The sequence below is a fragment of the Cucumis melo genome, chromosome 11 (assembly GCF_025177605.1).
Source record: "Cucumis melo cultivar AY chromosome 11, USDA_Cmelo_AY_1.0, whole genome shotgun sequence".
Lineage (NCBI taxonomy): Eukaryota > Viridiplantae > Streptophyta > Magnoliopsida > Cucurbitales > Cucurbitaceae > Cucumis > Cucumis melo.
In genome coordinates this window covers 7,766,861-7,790,545 of record NC_066867.1, presented here as the reverse complement: position 1 = coordinate 7,790,545, position 23,685 = coordinate 7,766,861, and the positions used below count along the sequence as shown (strand labels likewise).

Genomic DNA, 23,685 nt, shown 5'->3' with positions numbered 1-23,685 from the left:
ACATCCTAATTAAAAATATTTAATAAAATTAGTTTAAGAAAAATGTGTATTATACGACAAAAAAAGAGTAATAAAAGACACAGATTATAATAATCATATAACCTCCACTCAAACACATATTATAATAACATAGTCTGCAACTTTGCACCCCAAACACAGATTAGATTATAATACTCAATATTTCAAACACAGGCACCCTAAACGCAAACTATTATAATCCTCAAACTATTATAATTCCCGAATTATTTTAATAACTCATTATTTATCCTGATACCTAAGAATTAATATGCTTGTTCTGAAATTTAAAAAACCAGATAGGTATGAACCATAATTCTCTTCGACCAAAATTACATTTTACCCGATAATAAAATATGATTTAAAAGTAACATAGAAAACTTATTTACGTATGTTGGATACAGCAAAAATGACAAAATATTTCCATATCTATCGTTACCGACATATTTTCTATACTAAAAATATTTCTAACCATTTTGTACTTTATAATACTTTATAGGTTCTCGATCCATTATTCTATGGAGACAAAAAATACTAAAAGGACAGTTTATTTAGATATCGAAATATTACATCACCATATAAAACTAACGGAGATGTTCGTGATAAATTACTATACATTCCTAGACCCATCTCAAAAAGCTAAATGGTAGGATCATCAAAGTAACTTTAAATTTTTGAATACTAGCACCCGTTTGATAACTCTCTTTGTTTTGAATAAAGCTTAGTGCGCTTAATCTACAAAAATAAAAAATTTTAAAGCAAAAATGAAAATAATCGTTATCAAACGGAAAATAAATATGCAATGGAGTGTATATATCTGTATATCTGAATTCACTGACCATGCTATCAAGTCTTCCACAGTGTTACAGCTGTTTTTTGGAGTCTTTTCTTCTGTCTTTGGCTTTGATATCATCAGGAATGCACCATGAACAAGACAGTGGCAGAAGAGTGCACACTGCTTGTATTATTAAACCACGAGCAAGGCCAGAAAAGTCATTTGCGGTTACACCAACATAAGAAGCAAGCGCTACACCGAGACATCCACTCACGATGAACGCAAGGGCGATGGCTGACATTACAAAAGCCATGAGAGAGCCCTCACATCCTGGTGGGCAAAGCAGAGCAATCAAAACACTGAATGGCAAGATCTTGAAGAATAACAGAACCTCCGAAAGTCCAGAGAATAAAACAACGTATATGAAGTCTGGCACGCCCATTTCTCGATAGACTCCCTTCACAAACAGCATGTCTGAGATCATAAACACCGCCATTGAAACCTGAATACTTGCAATAAGTTTCCTAGACGGGATTGACTTCAGATGGCGATTGTAAATTACGCCCCATAACAGCAGGGCTGCTTGGCCAAAAACTTTAGAGATGCCTAAAACAGATGACTCAATTTTCAAATGCTCTGTCTGATAAAAAAACATGGTGCCTGTCAATGCAGGTGTTATGCTGTAAGATACAGCAAGCCACATTATGGAATAAGCAATTTCAGGTCTTTTTAGCACGGCTGCGAGTTCTGAGAGTTGTTTGTTGATACCAGCATTCGTTGAGCTTTGAGGGAGATTAAGAGAGCGTTCACGAACAATGATGGTTAAGAAGAATTGAAGTGAAAGAAGAAGGCCAAAGAATAGGAACATTGCTTGGGGTGAGAACCTATCAATAGCAACGCCTCCAAGAAGATTTCCAAGAATTCCACCAGCAGAAGATGCAACCCAAACAAATGCCTGGAGCTCACCCGAGGAAGATGCTCGAGAATTCTTGGAAGAAGTGGGCTGTTTTCCTGCCTCTGCAACAATGGCATCATTAGCAACCTCAGCTATTGAAGCGCCGAGGTTGCTAAGTAGAAGATATATGCTAATGGTGAAAACTGAAATCCTAGATGGTGGCATAAGTGCTATGGGTAACCATGACACTGCCTGTAAGAAAGCTGCATCAACATAAACCATAAGAGGAATCAATAATTTTTCAAAGTTGACCAAACAATTAGAGAGTTTCAAGTAAATATCATACAAATTAAAAGCTTTATTTGATAAGCATTTAGTTTTTAGTTTTTGGTCATTGAAAATAAAGCTTGTAACCACTACTTCCACTCATTGGTTTTGCTTTGTCATATTTTCTACTTTCTTTAATAAGGGCGTTTTCAAAGTTCAAAGTCTGAGTTTTGAAATTTATAAAGGTAGCTTTTGTTATGGAAATCTGGCTAAGAATCAAAATGTTTACTAAAAGAAATATGAAAACTAGGATACATATTTTGTAAGATAACAAATTGAACTTTCAAAATCCAAAAATTCAAATGGTTATCAAACAGAAGCTAAAATCTCGTACATATTGATAAGCAACTTGAACAACTCACATTTACAACTCATGATAAATGTTTGGTGCCAAGCTTCCTAAGACTCCAGCACATAATTTAATGCCTTAAAAGCAGTCCTACCATCTTTTAATTACTATTCAATACATATCAGTGGCAATACCAATTCATTTCTCCAAAAACTCATTCAATCAGCAGTGAAGTACAGATTTATATCATGCATTTTTGCAGGAAGCCTATGGTTAACAAAAGCAATCATGTGAAGCAGTTTATAGAGAAATTGATGAACAGGCAACGCAATAAAAAAGCAATTCAGTTGACAGTTCTAATAAGCTACTTTTAACGATACTGGAAGAAGGCTGCCTTCTGTCTACCTCTCTGTCGCCAACCTTGCTTATCCAAAAAGGGTAGCATTTATGTAAAAGTATTGTTTTATAAATCAATAACGTGAAGGGGCTTTGGCATGGTGAAAATCACTTTATGTGTGCCAGAAGGCATCTCCCTCACAAAAACCATCACGTTTGATATTAGCATAAATCGCTTTGAAAAACGTCATAAGTACCTTAAGGTACTTGAAAACAAATGTAAAGTGCTTTTGGCCTAAATGGTTGACTAACTTCGTTAATATGTCATCAAATATTTACTCTTGTGCTAGATGTAATTTATTTACAAGCACTCCCACAATGAACATTTTTTTTATAAGACTCCCTCACTCACATTAAACATATTTTCTTTCATTTCTGATTTGGATATTTACCAAGTAAAAGAGTTTGAATTCTTAGCCAAATTTTAAAAACAAACACATTTTTAAAAAACTCTTTTTTTAGTTTTCAAAACTTGGTTTTGTTTTTAAGAAAATGGTAAAAATTAGATAACAAAACAAGGAACTTAGAGATGAAAAGGGGGTCTATAAACTTCATTTTCAAAAATTGAAAATCAAAGACCAAACGGTCAAGGAGGGCTTAGTTTTTCATTTTTGCTGTTTGAAAATTGTCATTCTTTTCTCACTATTTCATAATCGTGGTCTACATCTTTTACAAGTAAAGATTTGGATTCTAAACTAAGATCTCAAAACGAAAACTACTTTCACTTCTAACTTTCATAACTTGACATGGGTTTTGAAACAACGGACAAAGAAATCGATAGGTGAGAATAGTGTTCATAAGGTTAATGGGTATGAAAGAAGCCTAAGTAATTGAGGAGTGGCCTCAGGACTTGCACGCCATCACTGCAGAGTTGTTTCATCAAAATTCTAAACAATTCAAAGAGTAATCCGAAAATGATTTCAAAAGTAGAAACAAGAGAATTCAACTTGTTTCATAAACATATTCCAGATTTTCCACAACAACAAATAAACCTAATAATGAACACAATCGAATTCAGGCACAGAACAAAGGCCACGATCGGAGTTAAAAAAATTTTTTTAAAAAAAGCTTCCAATAACCGAAACAGAGATTAAAGCAATTCAGAAGAACTCACCTCCAATGGCGATGTAAGGGATGCGATGTTGGCCGGAAATGTAAACGGCATCAGAGAGAATCCCGTAGAGAGGCTTGGCAACCATAGGAAGATTGGCGGAATTTTGAAGAAGCTGAAGAGTAGAAGGGTCGACATTGAGGCCGTCCTTGAGGAAAAAGTTAACCGCCATCCACGGGAAACAACGGAAACCCTGAACCCAATATCCCAATCCGAGAACCTTCCGGATCGGATTATCGGAATTCGATTTGGCCATCGTAGAGAATAGGAAAAAAGATTGGATCCGAAATTGAAGAAAGAGGCAGAAGTTTCAAAGATGGAAACTTGGTGCGAGGGCGGAGATGGTGGCGGCGGTGGTGGTGGTGGTAGCGATTTAGAGTGTCATTTCATATCTTGCTTCTTAGGAAGCTGATGATGCTGTTGTTTGTCCACGTGGTGGTTCTTAACTTCTTACTATCATTCTTTTTTTAATATTTTTATTTTCCCACTTTTACGGTGCCCCTTTACTTGTGGATTAAGCCGATTTAAATTATTTAATTACATTTCTTTTTAAAAAAAAAAAAAAAAAAAAAAAAAAAAAAAAAAAAAGAAAAAGAAAATGACATTTATATTACGAGTGTTCGAATTAATTTAATTTTTGGGATGTTTGGCTCAAGGATATGTATGGCATTGGGTTGGATTTGCAAAAATATCCTCCTTAATTTTACCATAAACTCTTCATCTCTCTAATTTTTTCAATCACTGTATCTATTGAACATTGTTGTCAACGTCCTTTAGCGTCCAATCACTTTTGCACGTCCAATTTTAACAACCACATTAAATTACAACTTAAATGAAAACCATCTTTAATGATCAACCGATTGTTTTTTAATAATCTTATCACAATATAACAAGAAATTAGTTCACTATTTACCATGTTTATATATCCATGTATACCCACATACATATACGTTGTTAACCTTGATTATATCAGTAATAATATTTTATTTACTTTAAGTGGTAATATTTATATAAAACATATTTTGGGATTTTGGGATGATAATAAAGAATCTAATTCATTTTAATATATACAATGAGAATTATATAATTTTAATTATAAAAAAAAAAAAAAAAAAAAAACAACTGAATTTCAAGTAAAGGACAAATATAGATACCAATCTAACTAAAAGAAAAACAAAAAAAGAAGTTGAAATATAAACTATTAAAAACACAAGACTCAGTTAATGAAATATAAACTTTCTATTACCCACAAGTTACCATTTATAAGTCTGTGTACGATCCAAAAACTTAGTTTGTACAAATCCAACTCTGGAACTTTAAGTTTATAAATTTATTAAAATTATAATCAAAACAATTTATTTTTGTGAATGAGAATTAGAGAGAAGAAGCAAAGAGTAATACAAAATGGTTGTAGATTCCATTTCACAGTTGAAGTGTGGAACACACAGCTGCTTGTTATTCCAAACTCATGTTTAACCCACAAGTATCATAAAAAGATAAAGTTAAAGGTATGTGATTATTTGAATACTCTCTACTCCCACATGAACATATAAAATATAAGTCCAAAAGGAAGTGGACAGCTACTAAGATCAAATTCCTCCTATCCCTCTTTTTTCCCTTTACACATCATCATCACACCTCATATTTCATTTGAGGTATATATATATCACTTTCTTTAATTTTGAAGTATAAAGTTTGAAAATATCCTTAGGTTTATAGGGTGATTTTGTGTGTTGATGTCAAAATTAAATTAAGTTAATTTTCGAGTCAAACATGTCTTTTTCATGTCTTATTCAAGTCTTGCTCTTCTTTAACCCCAAATAGGTCGAGACACATGCATTATGCAAACTCCATTTCTTAGGTGTGAGGTCGGTCTTAACCTTCGTCTAGGTTGCCTATATCAATTTGGGTCTTTAGCCAAAACTTTTCTTCTTCCCCATGTCCAATTAAGCCTTGTGAATGTGGTTTTTGAGCTCGAGTTTCATTCCTCTTCTGATCTGATTGTTTGTAGATTCACTTAAAGTCGATTATGTCTTATAGTCCAAATCTACTCCAATGTTGATTTTATTGAATCAATTTGATTTTTTGTTATTTTTTGTTGAACTAAGCTTTAAGGCCCTGTTTGGAATGACTTAAGAGAAAAATGTTTTCTAAAAAATGCATTTTCATTCAAACATTTTTTCTAAAAACTCTTTGAAAGAAAAGCACATGTGTTTTGGCAACTTTTTTTTCCGAACATGTTCTTAGGCAAAAAATTATTTGATTTGTAATAGAGTAATATATATATATATATATATATATATATATATATATATATATATATATATATATATATATATATAATTTGTTCGTGGAGATCTTGATAGAAATTCGTCAACGATCATTGATGATGGTGGTTTGAGGTGGTCGGAGACATTTACCGTAAAATGATAAAATAGTCGTTGGTTGGCGATTGGCCGATAACAAGCGATTGGCCGATAACAAACATAGAAAAACGATTGACAAAAGTTGACTGGTAATGGTTATCATAAAACAATTGACAAAAATAAGCCAATAACAACCACAAAAAAATGACCAACTTAAGGATATTAACCATTAAACACACAGAATTTATTTTTTTAAAAGTTGGTTTTAGGTGTTTATCCTAAACCACATTATTCTATAAATTCATTATTTCAAAATTTATTTTAGGTAGTTGGCAAACACATGATATTTTTTCCAAAATAACTTATTTCTTAACTTAATCACTTGACAATGCAATCCATACACACTCTTAATCACTTAAAAAAAATTATTCTGATTTAAGATTTTAAAAACCTATTTTATAGATAAATCGACTTCAATTCTCACCAAAACTCAAGCTTGAATAAACATGCTTACTCCCTAATCATAAAGTGATGACTTTTATCTTCATGTGTTTTAAGATGTTTTTAAGGGACATTTACAAATATACCAACGAAAATTGCAGTGGATAGCCTTATGAGAATATGATATAGTAAATATAGCATGTTGTTTTAGAATTTTGCAAATACCGCAAAATTCTCACTTTTTAAAATATTCCCCATCTTAAATTTGGTTATTATTCCCAAACTACCATTCAATAACTTATTTATTCTCCTATTTTTAATGTGATAATCATCCATTATTTCTTAAATGGGAAAAACAATTTGTTGTTCCTATCTTAATCTTGATTTTAGGATACCGATAGTACATTAATTGCAATATGAAATATAATGGTTGTTGGTTGGACTAATTTAACTTTGTTTGTGATTTTCTCTACTTTTTTCGATGTGTATTTTAAGTTGAATACGATCTCAAATGATTTTGTTTTATTTTTTTACATTGGTTAATTTTGTTTTGGTTTTACTTTGTATTAGTTTTCTATATCAATGTTGTAATGTACTTACATTATATGTATTAGTAGGTTGATATACTTACTACGTGATTTTCATTTTTTTTTAAATTTTACGCAGTTGACTATTATAATACTATTAAGTATATAAATAATATAAATAAGTGTATCATTATCAAGTATATCAACAAAATATTATTAAAGCATATCAGCATATTAGTAAAGTGAATCATTATCAAGTATATGGATCAAGTTTACAAGTGTATATCGATATTGTATCAAGTGTATAAGTAGGACTTAAAGCACATTAAGTGGATTTAATCAATCGAATGTATAAGTGAAGAATACTAAATGTATCTGCAGTACATCAGGTGTATCAAACATATCACGTGCATCAAACATATCGAATTTGTTGAGTATACCAATGAAACATAACAAGTTTATTAGCAGTGCATCAAATGTATCAAACTTAGAGTGAAGCTTTTAAGTATATCAAGGCCTAAAGGGTATCAAGTGTATCAAGAAGAAACAAGTGTAACAATGAATATCAGGTGTTTTAGGTATATTAAATGGTATCGAGTGTATCAAAAAGTATCATGGTGTATCAAGTGTATCAAGGTCCAAAGGTTATCAAGAAGTATCAAATGTATATCAAAGAATATTAGGTGTACCAAGAGATATTAGGTGTATTGGGTGTGTATCAAGTGTATAACATGTATCAAATGTAGATTAGTAACAAAGGCATTTGTGACATTTTATATCTTGTATACATGGGTTGGGCTTTGTTTTTGCTATTTATGCAAACAATAAATTTTTGTGCTATGTACTTAATTATTATAACTTGTTTTTGCCATTTTTGCAAGTGCCCCATATAACAATTGGATTCACAATATTAACATAGATAATAACATTTAAAAAAACACAAATATAGAAAAATTTGTCAGAATCTAACGCTAATAAACTATATTACAACATTGATTTATTATCGATAGATCATAAAAGTCTACAAACGGTCGAAGACTATCACCAATAGACTTTATTATATTTACATTTTTTTTCAAAATGTTGCTACATGCTTGGTTATTATACTTAAAATTGTTATCCATTAATTATTTACTTTTACCCATCTTCTTTTATTACAAGAATTTTATTGATAAATGTTGAACGTCACCCATGTTTTTATGTTTTTAAGTTTTTAGTTTTTTTAATACAAGAAGAGTAGAACTTTTGGATGTGAGCCTAAAACTTCACATAAATGAACATGCTAATTATGGTTAAAGTTGTTTGATTCTGAATTCTCACAAAAAAGTGTTTTAAAGTGCTTTTCCTAACCATTACTTTAGCCCAAAAGTACTTTACACTGACGTACAAAGCATTTTAAATGCTATTTGACTTTTTGTAAAAACACTTACAAAACCACCTCCAAATAGGTCATGAAAAAGTGGTTTTCACTTTTAACCACACTAAAACTACTTTTAAAGATTGAATTGAAGATTATTGCTTTATAATTTAAAGTTCAACACTTGAGGCAGCCTTTCAAAAATACATGTAAATTATTGAGTAAATTATGCTCACTTTGATAGCTTATTTAGATTAAGCTAATATTTAGATGACTAGTTTAAGTCATATTAGTAGAAGCAAGGAAATAAGGATTAGAATCTCTATTTCAAAAAAATAAATAAAAAATGCATATCAACCATGGTTAAGTTATGCTCATTTTAAACAACTTATTTAAATAAGTCAAAGAACATTTGACTAACTAGTTTAAGCCTTCTTTGATAATGGTTTCCATTTTTGTTTTCTGTTTTTCAAATTTATGCTCTAAATTTTCAAATAATAAAGCTGCATTTTTGTTCCCGGAACATTTGAATTCCCAAACAAGTTTTTTTTTAGTCTTCAAATCTTAGTATGATTACTTAAAATATTAGTGGAAAAAAAATAACAAAACATAGAAACTTAGAGTGCTTATAAACTTAATCTTGAAAAACGTAACAAGGACAAAAACAATCTTAATCATTCCCCTAACACTTCAAGCAAGCTCAAGTTCAAGTTCAACATTACGTATTCAATCTTCTCTCTTTTTCGTTTATTTCTCTCTTCCCTTTTTTATCATAAGAAACTCAAAGAATATTGTTTTTGTTTTGTAGCTTTTTTTTTTTTTTTTTTTTTTTGAAAAAAGAAATAATCTACAATTTATTCTGTTGGTAAAACAATCCTTTTCCATTTATTTTCATCTTTTGTGTTTTACTAGTTCATCTTACTACCACACATCCTTCTGCTTTATACAACTTTTTTCCTTCTTCCCTCTGCAATTTTTTTCTTCCTTCTTTGTTCGGCAATAAGCAAGAAGAAGTGAGAGTGAGATGAAGGAGCAAGAGCAAGGAAAAAATATTTAAGAAAAAAAATTGTGGCTGTGTCTAATGAAAAACGAGAGGAAAAAACAAGGGGCCAAAAGTAAGAGGCGAGAGGAAGAAGTGAGCGAGCCCTCGCGCACGTTTTGAGGTCAATAGAAATTTTAACAAAACAAAACAAGTCTCACTATGCTGAATTAAGAAAACAAAACAAAGAATCCAAGACGAAAAGTAAAAACAAATGAAGACGAGACAATAAACAATTGCCTATACTAATTAAGGGTGTGTTTAAAATCACTTTTTCACTAGTCAAAAATACTTTTGCACAAAATATGGTGTTTGGCAATTACCTAATGAAATCGATTTAAAAAAAATAAAAATTCACTCAAAACTGATTTTTAGAGTATCGTCTCTCTAGTGACTGTGGAAAGATTATTATCCGAGAATCACCACCTTTTTTATATAGTTTTTGAAATACCTAAAGTACCTAATTTCATATTTGCTTCCTTCATCCTCTCCAATCCGGTAATCCTCAATTTGAGCAAGAACGAGGTCAAACTGGGGACACCAATCGGGTCCTCGAATATATTCCCACCCCAACCTCAACCCCACCACCCTGCCCCAATTACTTTATATTAAATTATTTTTTACTTTAAAATTTGAAACGTTGGCTTATTTATTTTCGTTTAATTAAAATATTTATTATTATTAATTCAAATTTATTTTAAATAAAAATGACTTTAGATAAAAAATTCGGAAAATCTTTTCCACGTGGGGATGCAATCTCCAAACGGGGATTTCCCTACTCCGACCACGACTCCCCAAAACGGCATTGTGGTTGGGAATTTTTTACAATCGCATTTCAGCAACCGCCACCAAAATACTTCCGATGAACCTTTTTCGGGAAATGGTCACCAGCCAATCTTCAATGATCGTTTTTCTACAACCGTTGTCGGCCACCACTGATTCCAATAGATCACTTCTTGACAATCGTCGCCACCTAGTTGTCGACAATCATCTTTTTACAGCCACCGTCTACCAATTTTTTTAAATTCATCTTTTAACAACATCCGTCGAACAACTTTCCACCACATTTCTGTCTACTGTTTTCCAAGGATCGACGACGACCAACTTCTAGCGATTGCTTTCCAGAAGCCGCTTTCAACCAACCTCTGAAGATTGTTTTTTGACAATTATCTTCGACCAACTTCCAATAACTGTTTTTTGACAACATATGGTCGTCGATCAAATTCAGTGATGGTTTTTAGCGGTCATCATTGGTTGTGTCTGACCACCCATTTCTCGATGACCACCTCCAACCACTATCTTTGATAGTTGGTTTTCATACAACCGTCAATGACCAACTTTGGGTAACCATATTCATGACAATCGTTTCCACCAAACTATTAACTGACCATGTTTCAATCACCATCATTAACCAACTTCCACGAACTATTAACGATCATGTTTCAATCACCATCATTAACCAACTTCCACGACCACTACTCAACCTCTAATCACCGTAGCTGACCAACTTTTTAACAAAAATATTTTAAAAAATAAAATGTACAAGAAAATTAATAAAAATAATTATAATTATAATTAGATGGTTAAATAGTTTTTAAATATAAAATATAATTTGGTAATTACTTTTTGAGCCAAACATATAGTAATTCCAAAATGTATTTAAAAATCACGTTTACAAGTTGGAATTGTTAAAAAATCATTTTTACAAAATCAGTTGTTTATAAATATCATATTCTGAAATCACTACTTCAAGTATCACTCCAAACATATTCTAGAACATGTTCGAAAGTGATTTTTTAAAAATTGTTAAAATCAAACTTATCATATTCAAAATCAATTCAAACTTATCATATTCAAAATCACCCTAAGTTAAATTTAATTTAACTATGCATTTTTAAATGTAACTTTTATATCATCCAAATTGAGTTAAAAAGGTGTAAATGACCAAAGTAATTTTAAATATGTTAGTCACCCCATATAAAAGGGTTCAACTACATCATCTATCCCTATGCATCTATCCCTATGCATGTTACATATAGCAGTGTTAAGAAAAATTGATGAACCAAGAAACCTGATCAACTCAACGCAACCTAAGTTGGGTTGTCAATTCATTAGGATTGGGTTGATTAGAAAAAAAATAAAAGATCTTATGGATTGAGTTTGAGTTGTTAATCTTAACTCAATATATAAAAATAATTAACTAAAATTTTTACGTGCTAGTAACCCAAGCCAACCTAACCTGGTGGGGTGAATAATAGTTATTTGGGTTGAAGAAATATACAACCCAAATAATTAGGTTTAACCCACAAACACCCCTATCACAAAGAAGGGGGATAGAATACAAAGAATGCTGAAAATGATGTTCTCTTGATTATTGATGTAAAAAGAGATTGACCAGCTCTTACTTGAACGTAATCTGTCCTACAGGTTAAAAAAATAATGCCCTTGGGTTTTAGAAGGGAAACGATCAAACCTTTAACAGAAGTTACAGCCTCGACGTCTTAACTTAAATACCAAAATTCCTTTTTGTATATCTACTTGAGAATCGGCAACTTTTGAATTAGAAACAAAAAGGAAAGAGGAAAAAGAAAACCTCCTATCATAGCAAGTACTTCTCAACAACGGTCCGTCCGAACTTTTCTTGAATATCCTTCGGAGTCTCAATCTGGAGAAACACGACATATGATCAGAACATAACTAGAATGTCCCTTGTGGAAGGCAAAGATAACAATCTTAATTCAATGGCTACTTACTGCATTTAGAGCTTTGAAGAGGGCCCTCATAGTGTTCAGGGGGTTTCTTGAGCCAACAACCTGTTATTTGAACTCAAGTTAGAGGCAGCAGAGGAACGAAGAAAAAATACATTTTACGTTAACCTCCATAATAGAGGACAGGAATATATTACCTTAGATTTGACGTTTTTAAAACCAGCCAGATTCAAAACAGTTTGAACAGTTTTCCCTGCTTTCATGCCTGTGGTAGTTGATGCTGGCCAAAGATATACCTTAACAGACAACAAAAACAAGGAGATTTAAGAAAGGAATCATTAATTTCCATCAAATGAAATATAAGCAATAAAAGAAAAGGTAATTTTTGTTGGAAGGACTCCATATGGATCATCTAAAACTAGAGAAAGAGAGAGTCGTCCAGCAGTCAGTATACATTGTTGGGTTGCAACCCATCAGCTGCATCCACCGGTGTGGTATTTATCTGTTAGGCCTCCAATTGTAAATACTGCGAAATGATTTAGTGTCCTTACTTTTTACTCTAGTGTTTCCCGGTGCTGGAGGGGGCAGGACCCTTCAATCCATGATTAGAGGTCGAGGGAACTTTTGATGCAGAAAGAAGAACATTAGAAATGGTTGAATACCTTTGTTTTCTTGTATGCCGTCTGTACTGCATGTGCAATTGTGTGCTCCTCATGCCGTTCCACGTAATGAAGATTTTGGAAACATTTCTCATACGCCTGCTTAATAGCATCATATACACATTAACAATGTAAGCTGAAATTATAAGTACTATGCACTGGTTTGATTTAGATAGAGAGATAACATGTAGTTGTAAACTATGAGTGTGCTCCTTCCAAGTAACCGGATTTATTTCTGAAGGATTAAGTATTAGATATTTAGTTTGTGTTGGTTAAGGGGCATAAGGGTAATCACATAGATAGGGAGATACTGGTAGTCATTGAATAAGGGTCGTTATACTTGTTATAAATAGAGGGAGGGCAAGTGAGTGAGGGGAGGTTATTTTGTGGAATGATCTAGGGCGTGGGTGAGAGAGTACTCAAGAGGGAGGTTCCAAGTGCCTTATACTTAGGGTTATCTTGAATTTCTTTATAGTTATATTTCATTAACTTCGAATATTGTTCTTGTTAGGAAGTATCCTAACAAATTGGTATCAGAACCATTCATCTTGGAACATCAATTTTAGTAATGGATCGTGATCAAGGAATTAACATATTCTTAGAGATACAAAGAGAAATGAGAGAAATAAGACAAAGGATCAGGGATACCAGCAAAGATGGGCGGAAAGAGAAGAGAAAAGATTAGCAGCTATCAAAGCAAAGAAGAAAACTTGATTCGAAAGCTATCTGGTCAAGTTCGAAGAGTGGCAGGAAGACGACAATCATACCCAAGTATCCCTCTGAAAAAGTTGGGGAAAAGCAAATGGCAAGGCAAGAGGGACAAAAAGAAAGAAGAATCCGCAAACACAGAGTCAAAAACACAACCAGAAGGGGAAGGTCAGAATATTCGATCTTTAAAAATGTTGAATCTTAGTGAGAGGAGGAAGGGAAGGAGTAAAATACCAACGCAAGGAGACATGAAAAAAAACAATCGAGTGGTCAAATGGGACAGCATGAAGAAAAAAAGAGAAGAACCTACCAATAAACATGCAATCGACACAAAGAGAAGAAAAGCTTCAAATTCAAATTAAAGCAAATGCGGTAGTTTGATTGCTTATTGGGCTTCACTCCAATTCATTTTGGAGACTAAAAAGAAGGATGTTGGTTTTGTGTTTTTATTATATTAAAAGTAAGAAAAAGGTGTATGATTTTGTGATCAAGTTTGTAAACACACATTGAGGATAAGGTGTATTTGAAGGACGGGATAACCTTAAGTACTAGATATTAAGTTTGTGTTAGTTAATGGGCATAAGGTAATTACATAAATAGGGAGTTACTGGTAGTCATTGAATAAGGGTTGTTACTACATGTTATAAATAAAGGGAACATAAGTGAGTGGGGAGAATATTTTGTGGATTGATCTAGAACTTGGGTGAGAGTACTCAAGAGGGAGGTTTTTTTTTTTTTTAAAGGAGACAAACTTCTTTATTATTAATAAACTCAAAATACAAGAGAATTATACAGTGAGAATAATAGAGAAGCCTAGAAATGGGGGGAGAGAGAGAGAATCAGTAAGTGCATCCGGACATCTTAACTAGGTTGACACCCTTTTAGCACCCTCATCATATCCAAAATACAAAAACAGTACTAAGGTCATGTAAAGACCAAAATAACAATATAAGCTATCTACTGTAGACAAAAGCAAAGCTGAAAAGTAATAACTCAACAGTAGAAATATATATAAAAGCCCTTCAAAACTACAAAATCTCAAAATATGAACTAGCAATCAGGGGAAAACTGCATTGAATCTCTTCAGATGAAGGCAGTCCAGTTGAGGCAAATATCTTGTATGGAGTAAGTTTCAAATTCTGCATTTGAAGAGCACCAGGTTGCAGCGTTTTTTTTAGAAGTGTCTACGATGTCAACCCAAACCCTTTTTTTTGTCATGGAAGATGCGTTGGTTGCGTTCAAACCAAATCTCAGCTAGAAGCGCTTTTGTCAAATTAACCCAAATTAGAAAAGGTTTTTTTGATAAGGCCCCCTCATAATTGGAACACATTGGTGCTGTTTTGAGCATTGTTGAGAAGGGACAGAAAATGAATAAGGGGGCACACTGATGGCAACAAACACATATTGGGAAGCTTCCTTTGCATAGTCTCGGAACAGTATAGAGAACCAACTGCCATAATCCAAACCAGGAGATTTATTCTCCTTGGACTGCTGGTTTTCCAAGGTGCTTTAAAGCAATCTTTTTCCAAAAGGAGAGGAGGGAGAGAGGTGCTTCAAAAGGGACCTAACTGAAAAATGGCCCGAGTATTCTAATGACCAAACTACGCTTATCATCCAAATCCGTTAGATCTTTCAGAGATTTGAGTGTTAATAGCCTTTGGAAATCTTGGATTTCTTCATCTTTTAGCAATCTGCCCAAGAATTAGTGAAATAGTCCCCATAGGGAGCAACTGAATCATTGGGCTGCTGAGCTAATCTGAATAGATTTGGAAACTGAGATTTAAGAGGGAGATCACCAACCCACGAATGTGTTCAGAAAGCTACTCTCCTTCGGTTCCCTATTTCGAAAGTTGCCAACTCAACCACCTTTTCCCATACTCTAGAGATACTGATCCACAAACTTCAAAGGCTGTTTCCTGATTTGTTTAGAGTCTGCCAATCAAATTTTTTGCAGCCATGGATACTTTTAATACTTGTTGCCACAACACGGAATCTTCTTTCAGAAACCTTCAGCCCCATTTAGCAAGGAAGGCCTTGTTTTTATTTTTTAAGCCGCCCAAACCTAGCCCCCATCTAATTTAGAAGGCTTGACCTTTTTCCAGGAAGCCAAATGATTGATCTTGCTTCTCGAATTCCCCTCTCAAAAGAATTTTCGAATTAGCTTTTCAAAATCAAAGATTACCTTTTCTAAAATGACAAAGATGGATAGGTCGTAAGTTGGGAGGCAGGCCAATACTGAGTATCAAATAATTTGTCTTCCACATCTTGATATATTAAACCTTTTCCATCTATCCAATTTTTTGTAAACTCTGTCTACAACTGGCTGCCAAAACAATTTCTGCCTAGGATATCCTCCTTCAGAGAGAATATCGCCCTCATATGGTTTCCATCACTGTGATTTTACTGTTATCCCTTGAAGTAAGGATGCCTCTAGATGCGCCAAATGAATCTAGTGATTCCCAACCTATATCCATAAGCTCCAAATTGTTTTTAATGAAATTTAATTCCAGAATTTTCATTTTTTATTCTTGAATCAGTACCACGTCTGGGTGATGATTTTTTATAAACTTCTTAAGAGCAGAATGTTAGGATGGGTCTTTTAGGCCTCTTGTGTTCCAAGAAATGATCTTCATGGGTGAAAATTCTGAGCATATGAATTACACAGAGACAGACTTACTTAAACCAACACAACTTCACAGCCGTTAATAACGGGCAACAATTCCTTTGAAATTTCTGCTGATTTGATTGGAGAGAAGCAAGGGAAATTACTAAAATCACCACCTTCCACTTTGAAAAGGGAAATCAGGTATACTGCTTCAATCTCAACATTTGCATTTTCTTCTTGAATGTGAATTAAACCCAAAGGTCTATTCAATCTCTATAGTAGGTAACTTCTTCATCTCTGTTCTCATTTCCAATATTTCTTGCTCAACAAGATCCAGCCGATCATCTCCTTTCTTCACCTCGCTTGCCTAGATTCAGTTGCTCTACCAAATTGATAGAACACCAGTGTGGTGTTTCGACTTTATTGATATCTCGAACGTAATAACAATATAAGAAAGCAAATATAGTTCTTAATCCAAGCACTACGAAAACACTCCTTCCCTAACCAAAACAATCTACTAACACAAAAACAGAAAAGAAGAACAAGAGAAACGAAAATACAAAATAACAAAGAACAATGGAACCTGATCCTTCTGCTCCTCCTATCTCTCAAGGAGTGAGGCACCCCTTTCCTTCACCAAAATTCTGCACACCTTCTCTCTCCTATCACCACGGCTTATAACTCCCACTACTAACTAACTGTTGGGCCCACCATGATGGTCCCCTCCTCCCTTATTTCCGTCCTCCTTCTCACGTGCCAACTTACCCTTATTTCTTCTATTATATGTGAAAAGCAATGGCGGCTTAACACTATCCTAGCTTTAGGCTTGATTGATGATTGCACATCCTGTTCCAAGATCATGCAAGACACTTGGCCTATTCTATGATTTCAAGTTCTCATAAAAATCTCTACTAAAATTCAATTTCAACCATGATTTCAGCATCCAAAATGTCAGCTATGCTCTTCTAGAAATAGAAATCTTCAACAAAACTATCAAAATAATGTTCCTTGTCCCCAAAGGTGAGTGTGTTCTTTTCATTCCAAAGAGACCAGAGGAGAGCCCTACAAAAGCTGAGTCAAAGAAAGCAGTTGTAACCCCTTTTGTAACCCCTTTCTTTAGGGGTTTAGCGTAGGTTTTCGTACGCCCTCGAATTCTTTCATCCTTGTCGTGATGAAATATTTCAATTATAAAATAGTGAGCCAAAGAAATCTTGACAAAAGTATCCTAAGAAAGTCAAGTGGCAAGTTTTGCTAGGTCGGGTTAACATTGTTCATAGGCTTGTTAGGAGGACTTTGCTTGTGGTGCCTTTTTGTTGTATGCTTTGTCAGAAGGCAAAGGAAAACCTTAATCATTTTTCTTGGGATTGCCAGTATGTTGGGGATGTGTGGAGCTTTTTTTTTTTTTTTTTTTTTGCAGGAGTTCAGTGCGAGCCATGCTGGCCATCAAGGTGTTCGTACGACAATCAAGGAGTTTCTCTTCCATCCACCCTTCAGAGAGATGGGGAGTTTTTAATGGCTTGCAGGAACATGTGCTATTTTGTGGGACATTTGGGGGAGATGTACGATCAGGTGTTTCATGGTATGGAAAGGGATCATTTTGAGGTTTGGTCTTTTATTAGATTTCATATATTCTTTTGGACTTCGATTTCGAAGACCTTTTGGAATTGTTTCATTGGTAACATTTTACTCAGTTGGACCCCTTTGATTTGGTCGGGGTATTTTGGTGGACTCGTTTTTATTTTATTTTATTTTTTGTATGCCCTAGTATTCTTTCATTTTTTCTCAATGAAAGTTGTTTTTTCTGTCCAAAAAAAAAAAAAAAGAGGTAAAGGAGCAAGGGAGAAGTAAATGGTAAGGGAGATAACACCTTTTAATGACCACCCTTGAAGTGTGGGAAGAGTCGTTTCAAATGATGACAATACTTCCCAAGGCACTCAACCCTTCAATAGTGGTCTAACCAATGCGCCTACAGCTTTGGAGGGAATTAATGGTGACTCTATCAACTAACTGAAGCTTAGTTTGTTGTAAGATAACCAAAACAAGGATATGGTTTAAAATAAGGTTTTTCACAAGTACATGCTTTTTCCAAGCACCCTAACCTCATAAATTCTATGAGATGATGACCATACAATGGAGGTCAACCCATCCTTGGGTCTTAAAGAAAACTCAACATATAGACGAAACAAGCCCATCTAATTCCTTAATATCCTTTACATAATTTGTTTTCCATTGGCCAAGAAAGAATATGACATTGGTACTAAGAACAGTCTAAAGATACTTTTTCTGCATCAGTTTCATTGTCAAGGTTTGTGCACTTTTCTTCCATTAATGATTAAGGTCATCAATACCATTGTGTTTTGTAGACTGATAACAAGTGAGAGGAGGAACAGAAAAGGGTATCAGGGGAGCCACGAAAAGGGTCGAGAGGGTTGATGGAGAGATCTTTGTGGTCAGATAGATTGGGTCGGTGATGATTGACAATTTAGTCCCGGTGATGAATTTGGTTTACTCTTTGGTTAAATGGCAATTGTTAAGTCTTTTTGGAAGAGAGAAAATTGATTAGAGTTAGGTATGGAAGTAAAAGATAACAACTTACTGAGCAAAAGTATGGAGCTGTGTCCCATCTCCAAGTTGAGGTCAGTGGCCCGACCAAGTGATTTATTCCTAAAGCCAAATACCACCTTTTGAATTTCCTCTAACGTGAAAGAAGCTTCCAACTCTTCTCTCTCCCTTTCTAGGATGGGGCACCAATCTAAACCATTGTGGACAGGTCTAGGAACACACTAGGAGGGGGCTCAGTCAAGAGAGAAATGAAAAAATCTCTTCAATCTCCCTTTCCTCCACGACCACTGCTCCAAGAACTCAATCAAGTTCGTTTTTCTCCTCCTCTAGTGATACTATGGAAAAAAGAACTTTCATCCCCCTCTTAAGCCCACTTAACCTTTGTCTTTGTCTCAAACTAGAGTCCTAATTAAGACTTCAAATTCATTTTTTTAGTGGAACTCTACCATTCCTCGAGGCCCTTGATAAACTCCCTTCTCCTCCCCACAATCTTTTGTAAATGTTATTCAAACTAACTTCTTTTGTCACCCATTTCATATATCAATGAACAGTTTCTGTTTCATTTTAAAAACAATAATAACAATAATTGAGAGTATAAAAATATTTCTATAAATTTTTGTTTCTCTCACTTTTGCATCACCACATATTCAATTTCTATCTCATTTACATAGATCAATCCAGATGCTTCGATCCATTGACTATTTGATTTCAGATAAAACATAGCTAAATATTTTCAAAGCAACTCAAGCAAAACACTCATTGAGCACCTTAAAAATCAATTCACTCTGTGGCATTCAAGAACTCGAACTTTAAGCATTTGATGAAATTCTCAAATTTCAATAAAACCAAACGAGAAAGAAAAGGAATCTACAATAGTACAAGCAACATGCCTTTTGTAAAGCAATCGGGACTGCCGGTCCTTTGGCTGTTGCATAACCAACAATGCCATGGTAGTTCCCACAAGCCAAGATAGCAGTGTATTTGACAACTTTTCCTCCCTAGATCAAAGTGTACAATCATCAAAAACTATTTATTTGAATAGGATATTTAGAAGGGTGGTTTTGCATACCTTTGTAACTTTACAAGTTCTGTTCACATCAATTAATTTCACATCAAAGCCCTGCCATCATTATGTAACAATTAAAGTTAATATTTTCCATTAAAAAGTTCAAATATTAACACTCTTTTCTTTATTGACAAAAAGGCGAACTAAAAAATACTTAGGCATCCAAAAAACTCAAGCCCACAAAAGGACCACCCAAGAAGAAGGGTCTCTAATCTAGAAAATATGACCTAATGAATATAAAAAGAACTCGTCACTAGCGCCCAAAGTGAAATATTAACATTTCCTAAACTATAATAATAATTTATAGAAGAAGTATAAAGATATATAAACCAGTAACATAATATTGTATGCTCTTTTCAAGAAAATAACAATTAAAATTGTGAACTCCGCCCACATTACAGACAATAAAATGCACCACAATTGCATCTGTTCAGCCTGTCAGCGATAAAAGTACCTACAAATTTTTGGATCAATAGTACTTCCAAGAATAATCACAATAAAAGTATACTTCGTATATGTGTTAATAAACCCAATTGTAAAAGTGTTTTTCCTGAACCCAAATTATAAAATTGTTGAGCAATAATCTAATCACAAATAATGAAATGTTACATTTTGTTAGATAATTTTCTTTCACCCCATCAACTTAAGCTTTTGAGTTGAATTGGTGATTTAAGACATTCAATCAGTTTCAGTATTAAATTGTATTTGATACCGAAACATATGGTTCTTTTTTTTCCTTGTCTTTTCCAAAACATGGTATAGGAACATTGTCAAAAAAAAATGCAATAGGCCGCAAATCAGAAACAAAGAAGCTCTTTTTAGAGCTATAGTTACAAATACTTTGCATTTAAACTAAGCAAAAAGCCATATATATACACATAAACACATAAATACATAAATACATAAATACATAAATATATATATATACACACACACACACAACATAAAGATTTACGGAAACAGAGAAAAGCTCATGCCTAATTTCTAACAAATTTGTCAGGTCCTAAGAATAAGCAAAAGTAAGAGAGAAAGCCTCATCTTAGACCTTTGAATCCTCGAGCACGACATTGAAATTTGATGATCAAGAAAAAACAATTACCTATTGAATCTGCAAACTTAGTTGGAAACTATCAACTGCCAAAAGAAGAGAGAAGACGACAAAGTAAAAGGCACACACAAACAAGCTGAGGAGTAACATACTTTTCGATAAAGTGGCCTTCTCTTCTTCTCAGTTAACGAGTTTCTCTCCTCCGCAAGATCTCGGATTTCCTCTTCTAGAACCTTTCCTTTCTTTCCAAAGGTATGATCCAGCTCTGCTAGCTTCTCTTCGAGTTTCTTATCTATAGCATTGAGCTTCTCCAGTAGTATATCATCCCTTTCTTTCATGTCATCAAACTCTTCCTCATCATCATCATCAATCCCCTGTATGGTTTGCTTCTGTTTTGCAAATTCTGATTGTTCCTCAAGATTAACTGATGGACCTCCTTGTCTGCGTTGAATGGCTCCATAGTTGGCAGGATCATTTGGGTCATAAGCTTCCTTCCACTCCACAATTCGCATAGCCCTATTTAATTTCTGCTGAAGCATGAACTTTTCCTTGCCCTCCGCTACTTTCAAGCGGTTCATCAATTCACCAATTACCCGATATTCAGGACGAAGCTGGAAGTGTTTTTGCTCAAACCTGTCGATTTTACTCATCCATTTGAAAGCATCATCGATGTTATCTGTCAAACACATGTTGGCGATGTTGGCATATTTTAACACAAGTCCAAAATGTTGAACAAAGGAAAAAAATGGTCAAATGAATTTTCTTTTGGTTAAGATAGAAAGAAAGAGAGAACATATTCCAATGTTAAGATCGAAGAACCCCATCAAAAACTGCTGAACTCTTGCAACATTTCAATACATTTGTTCATGTTTCGCTTAATCCATTGCAACAAAGTATCAAATAACGAAAAAAAACAACAAAAAAAATTAAGAAAAACAGAAGTTAAAAGATGCCACTATATTCGGAGTCCTCCAAAATTTGAGCCAATATGCATTAACAAAAACTACTTCCAATGTTAAGAAATTAAAACAAGTAGGAAACGAAGGCACTCTCCATCATTGGTCATACCAGCATCAGTGAAGTTCTTCAGCAATTCCTTGTGCCTCTCGAATTTCCTCTGAAAGTTTTGAAACCTCTTTCTGACAGATTCAGTACTAAACCTTTCATCGTCTTCATCACTATCAGAATCAGAGGGTTCTTCATAGGCGTTCAAGTCCCCAGTGACCCTTGAATTTTTCTTGTCGAGCTTCTCTATCAATGGCCCAACACCCATATAATCCTCTTCATCTTCATTGTCAATATCCTTGGTATCAAGACCAGCCCTTATCCTCATCTCCCTTTCTCTCTTCTTCTCCTTCTCCACCTCAGCGAGAAGATCGTGCACAACTCTAGAATGAGCAGTGGAGTAACACCGCGTCAACGAAATCTTCGAAATTTTATCGATAGGTAAGCGTTGGAGACAGGAGATTTTGCGGGAAATATGAAGTGGGGTTTTGATGAGGTTTTGGTGAACGACCTGGTTGAGAAGGAGACGCGACCAAGAAAATGCTTGCGACTTGTTCACCATTTCTTTGAGCCTAAACTTCAATCACAGCTGAACCGTCTCACATTCATAAAATATTCAAACCATTCAATTCAATCAAATTCTTTTCCAAGAAAACGACATTAAGTTGTGTGTGTGGTGGAGTGCCGGCGGCCGGCGGCGGAAGCAGCTGAGGGAGAGAGATGGGAAGCAGGGGGATGGAAGGTTGATGAGTGTGGTGGCGTTGGGAAGCAATGGAGATACTGATAGGAGAGAAGGAAGCTGCCGATGGGGCGTGCGGCTGCGGCAAAGAAGAGAAGGGAGAAAACGCACGGTAAAAGAAATATGAGTAGGGAAAGAATCTAGAAGACGAGTGTAGGATTTTTTTTTTAAATTTTACGAGGTACCCAAATTATTTTAAATGACAATATATTTATAAATATAACAAAATATTCTTAATATTCTTATCTAGTGTGATAAGTCACTAAAAAACTCTTTGAATGTTTCGCCACACTCTCTTATATATCTTCTTTGCACAAAGAAGATAGACAACAATTAAAACACCACCAGTAAAAGAAATTAAAAACAAAAAAAAAGACGTAGAAGTTGATAACCCATTTAGTAATATACCACCTACTTTTGGGGTTAGTGTGCCCAGTAAACATAATCTATTAATTTTGAAAATTAGGCAGTTTACAACATATTACTTATTTGCAATACTTATACTACAGTGACTAATGTAGATTTTAACTTATTGATCATCTAGACCCCCCTTAAATGTGAGCCTCCTCCTTAAGTATACTTAGGCTCCCTAAGTGTGAGCTCATTTATCCCTCTAAGAGGGACAATATTAGGGAACATTTGTAGTGCAAAGTGAGTTATTTTAGTTGTGGTTATAATAAGTTGTGTGTTTGGATGCTTACTATTATGTTCTGATTTGTAATAGTCTATGTGTTGGGGTGTTGATTCTTTTAGTCTGTATTATAATAGCAAGTGTTTTGAGTGCAAATTATTATAGTGATAGTATATAAATTAAAAATAGGTTATTTTAGACCCTGTATATATTTTTTTTTGTACTATTGTTAACTCATTTGAAAAAAAAATCATGATTTTTTCATCATAATATGTTAACTTCATTTTAAAATAAAATAGTATTTATGTGAGGCCCTGATCTAAAAAGGGAGTCATGTCGAAGAGGAGCCTCATTAGATAGGATTATTTGACAAGTGTAGATAAGAGGTATTCTGCGAAGAAGAATGTGATGGGAGA

General features: G+C 34.1%; 2 protein-coding genes across 2 annotated transcripts; both read right to left on the bottom strand.

Moving 5' to 3' along the window:
* Window positions 1-547: 547 nt before the first annotated feature.
* On the bottom strand, window positions 548-4,241 carry LOC103501083 (probable folate-biopterin transporter 7). The gene is made up of 3 exons (XM_051091693.1): window positions 3,812-4,241; window positions 855-1,948; window positions 548-750 (listed from the first exon to the last, which is right to left on the bottom strand). Exons 1-2 carry the CDS (start codon window positions 4,062-4,064, stop codon window positions 879-881), a joined length of 1,323 nt encoding a protein of 440 aa, XP_050947650.1. The 5' UTR covers window positions 4,065-4,241; the 3' UTR covers window positions 548-750; window positions 855-878.
* Window positions 4,242-11,886: 7,645 nt separating this feature from the next.
* Window positions 11,887-22,778, bottom strand: LOC103501082 (probable 37S ribosomal protein S5, mitochondrial). Its single transcript, XM_008464570.3, has 8 exons — window positions 21,963-22,778; window positions 21,047-21,570; window positions 19,850-19,900; window positions 19,671-19,778; window positions 12,909-13,004; window positions 12,444-12,542; window positions 12,292-12,351; window positions 11,887-12,203 (listed from the first exon to the last, which is right to left on the bottom strand). The coding sequence occupies exons 1-8, from the start codon at window positions 22,459-22,461 to the stop codon at window positions 12,138-12,140; spliced, it is 1,503 nt and encodes a 500-aa protein (XP_008462792.1). The 5' UTR covers window positions 22,462-22,778; the 3' UTR covers window positions 11,887-12,137.
* Between the last annotated feature and the right edge of the window lie 907 nt (window positions 22,779-23,685).

Excerpts from the sequence above, each read along its gene's own strand:
- LOC103501083 (XM_051091693.1), bottom strand. The coding sequence starts at position 4,064 with ATGGCCAAATCGAATTCCGATAATCCGATCCGGAAGGTTCTCGGATTG. Across the intron at positions 1,949-3,811 it reads CCCTTACATCGCCATTGGAG|CTTTCTTACAGGCAGTGTCA; the intron begins GTGAGTTCTTCT and ends ATGTTGATGCAG.
- LOC103501082 (XM_008464570.3), bottom strand. The coding sequence starts at position 22,461 with ATGGTGAACAAGTCGCAAGCATTTTCTTGGTCGCGTCTCCTTCTCAAC. Across the intron at positions 19,779-19,849 it reads GAACTTGTAAAGTTACAAAG|GGAGGAAAAGTTGTCAAATA; the intron begins GTATGCAAAACC and ends ACTTTGATCTAG. Across the intron at positions 12,204-12,291 it reads TCTTCAAAGCTCTAAATGCA|ATTGAGACTCCGAAGGATAT; the intron begins GTAAGTAGCCAT and ends GTGTTTCTCCAG.